Source organism: Trichinella spiralis (assembly GCF_000181795.1).
Source record: "Trichinella spiralis strain ISS 195 chromosome Unknown Scfld2789, whole genome shotgun sequence".
Taxonomy (NCBI): Eukaryota; Metazoa; Nematoda; class Enoplea; order Trichinellida; family Trichinellidae; genus Trichinella; species Trichinella spiralis.
The window spans coordinates 1-2055 of record NW_003529728.1 but is presented as its reverse complement, the minus strand read 5'-3'; the positions used below and the strand labels follow the sequence as shown (position 1 = coordinate 2055).

The 2055-nt window shown below is 40.2% G+C and overlaps 1 protein-coding gene across 1 annotated transcript; it reads left to right on the top strand.

Annotated features, from left to right (window-relative positions):
• Nucleotides 1-33: 33 nt before the first annotated feature.
• On the top strand, nucleotides 34-2042 carry Tsp_13977a (MAP kinase-activating death domain protein; the record flags this gene model as incomplete). The annotated part of the gene is given in 8 exon segments (XM_003368268.1): nucleotides 34-495; nucleotides 561-702; nucleotides 768-926; nucleotides 1002-1154; nucleotides 1194-1307; nucleotides 1444-1559; nucleotides 1575-1707; nucleotides 1761-2042. Coding segments are annotated over 8 exon segments (1561 nt in total), but the record flags the coding sequence as incomplete, so codon positions are not given.
• Between the last annotated feature and the right edge of the window lie 13 nt (nucleotides 2043-2055).

The following is a 2055-nucleotide window of genomic DNA, read 5'->3' as shown; positions in this document are numbered from 1 at the left end:
ATTCTGAAAAGACCGTACATTCGGCCCATACAGTCTGCACCACGATCAGAACTGCTTCGGCGTTATCCTAGCTCGAATCACGACGATTCGTCTTGCCGCCGGACGTTGTCCACTCTGCCAGCCGGACGGTTGTACAGTATCCGCCGGGTCGATGTCGACTAGCAGGGATGCGACGAATTTCGTTTTCACGTTGACTGAGAAAGATTCGAACAAGCTGCGCTATGGGATAAGTTTGAACTTTATGCAGCCGTTCGACGCCAGGAGAAAAGTCGCCGAGGCGATGCAGTCGGCTAGACAGTCGCAGAGTTTGACTCAGAGGGTGAAGGCGAAGAGGCGAATTTGCAACCGCTTCTATTCACTGGTCAGCCTGTGCATCATCAGTCACCATCCGTTTTTCACCAAATTCCGCCAACTGTTGTGCGTGCTACGACGACTTGTCGACTGTTGCAACGAGCAAGTGAGCTTAAAAATGGCTAATAACAACGCACTGGTCAGGTAGATGAGAGAATTTTGCTTATTTTAAAAAAATATTTGAAATGTCGAATTGAATTTTCATCCAGGGATGGCGTTTGGGCAGCACTGTTGGGACTTTGGCATGAAAACATTCCCGCTTTGGTCATGGATGAAATTAGGCAACTCGAAACTTGGATATTGAAATTACTCAGCGCTCCTGTACCGGTTCCTGGTTTGACGAGAGTCGAGGTGAATTATTATTAATTTTTGACTTTTGTTTCAATTAAATATTCTTTTTTTCCTTCTATTTTAAGCTTCAAGTATTGCCCCCTGACATATCGGAAGTAATGACATTTGCACTGCCTAATCATACAAGATTTACTTTGGTTGATTTTCCGCTTTATTTGTTGATTGAATTGCTTGGATCCGAGAACGCGATGACCGTTCTTCTTTGTATTATGTTGGAAAATAAAGTATTCAATAACATATAATTATGCATCTGCATTTCTTTTTTTGTTTGAAACGTATATTTTACATATATTTTTTAGGTGCTTTTTCAATCGAGAGATTATAATGCAGTCAGCTTATGCGTGCTGGCAGCAATTAGTCTTCTATATCCTATGGAATATTTATTTCCCGTCATTCCACTGCTGCCTCCTTGTCTTACTGGCGCAGAACAAGTGCAGAATTATTATAATATTGTATTATATTATATTTTATTTTGTTTTTTTTTCTTCTAGCTTCTTCTTGCACCAACACCATTTGTTATTGGTATTCCAGCTTCTTTTTTTGAAATGAGGCAATTTTCCGTGTTACCAACCGACATTGTATTTGTTGATTTGGATTCGAGCAAAGTAAGCTCAAAATTTATACCTGAATTGAATTGAATTGTTCTTTATGTATTAAAAGAAAAAAAATTATTTTTTTCCTTATCCTTGCCATTTCTTCTAATTCAGATTAATATTTTTTTAATGGGAGAATAAGTTTCAGGTTACAATACCGAAGTGTGTGACCATACCTGTTGTACCTGAACCCGACAGAAGGACTCTTCTTGCGCACTTCAATCAGGTGAATTTGAATGTAACTGAATGTATTCAGAATGAGATGTTCATTTTTTGCAGGCCGTTGCGTTTCACTGGCACACCTCCTGGTAATAATCCAAATGCAGAAGCGTCGTCGCCAGTCGATACAACCGGTGAATCATCATCAATGGTGGATCCTGATGAAATTGATATTAATTTACTAATTGCCATGGTAAGCGTCAATTTTTTCACCTTTTAATCATGTTCAAAATGTTCCATGTACAGCTTGGTAAGGTACGATCAACAATTCGCCCAACATTCTTGGAAACTTTCCGAACACACCCGTACGTTGCGCCTAATCCCAGACCGCAGGTCGCTTTGCGGCCGGGTTGGCAGATCTCATGTAGAACAATTCCCTCTGTAGTGGTGCGGGATTTTTTCAAACGCAGGTATCAAAGAGAGCTAAATCTCCAAGTTGATCAAATTGCATTTAATAGGCAAATGGATCTCCGCCGAATGTTCCTTATGCCGAAAATTGAAGCAGACTTAAGAGTACAGAATGGTTAGTAGGAGAATGTTT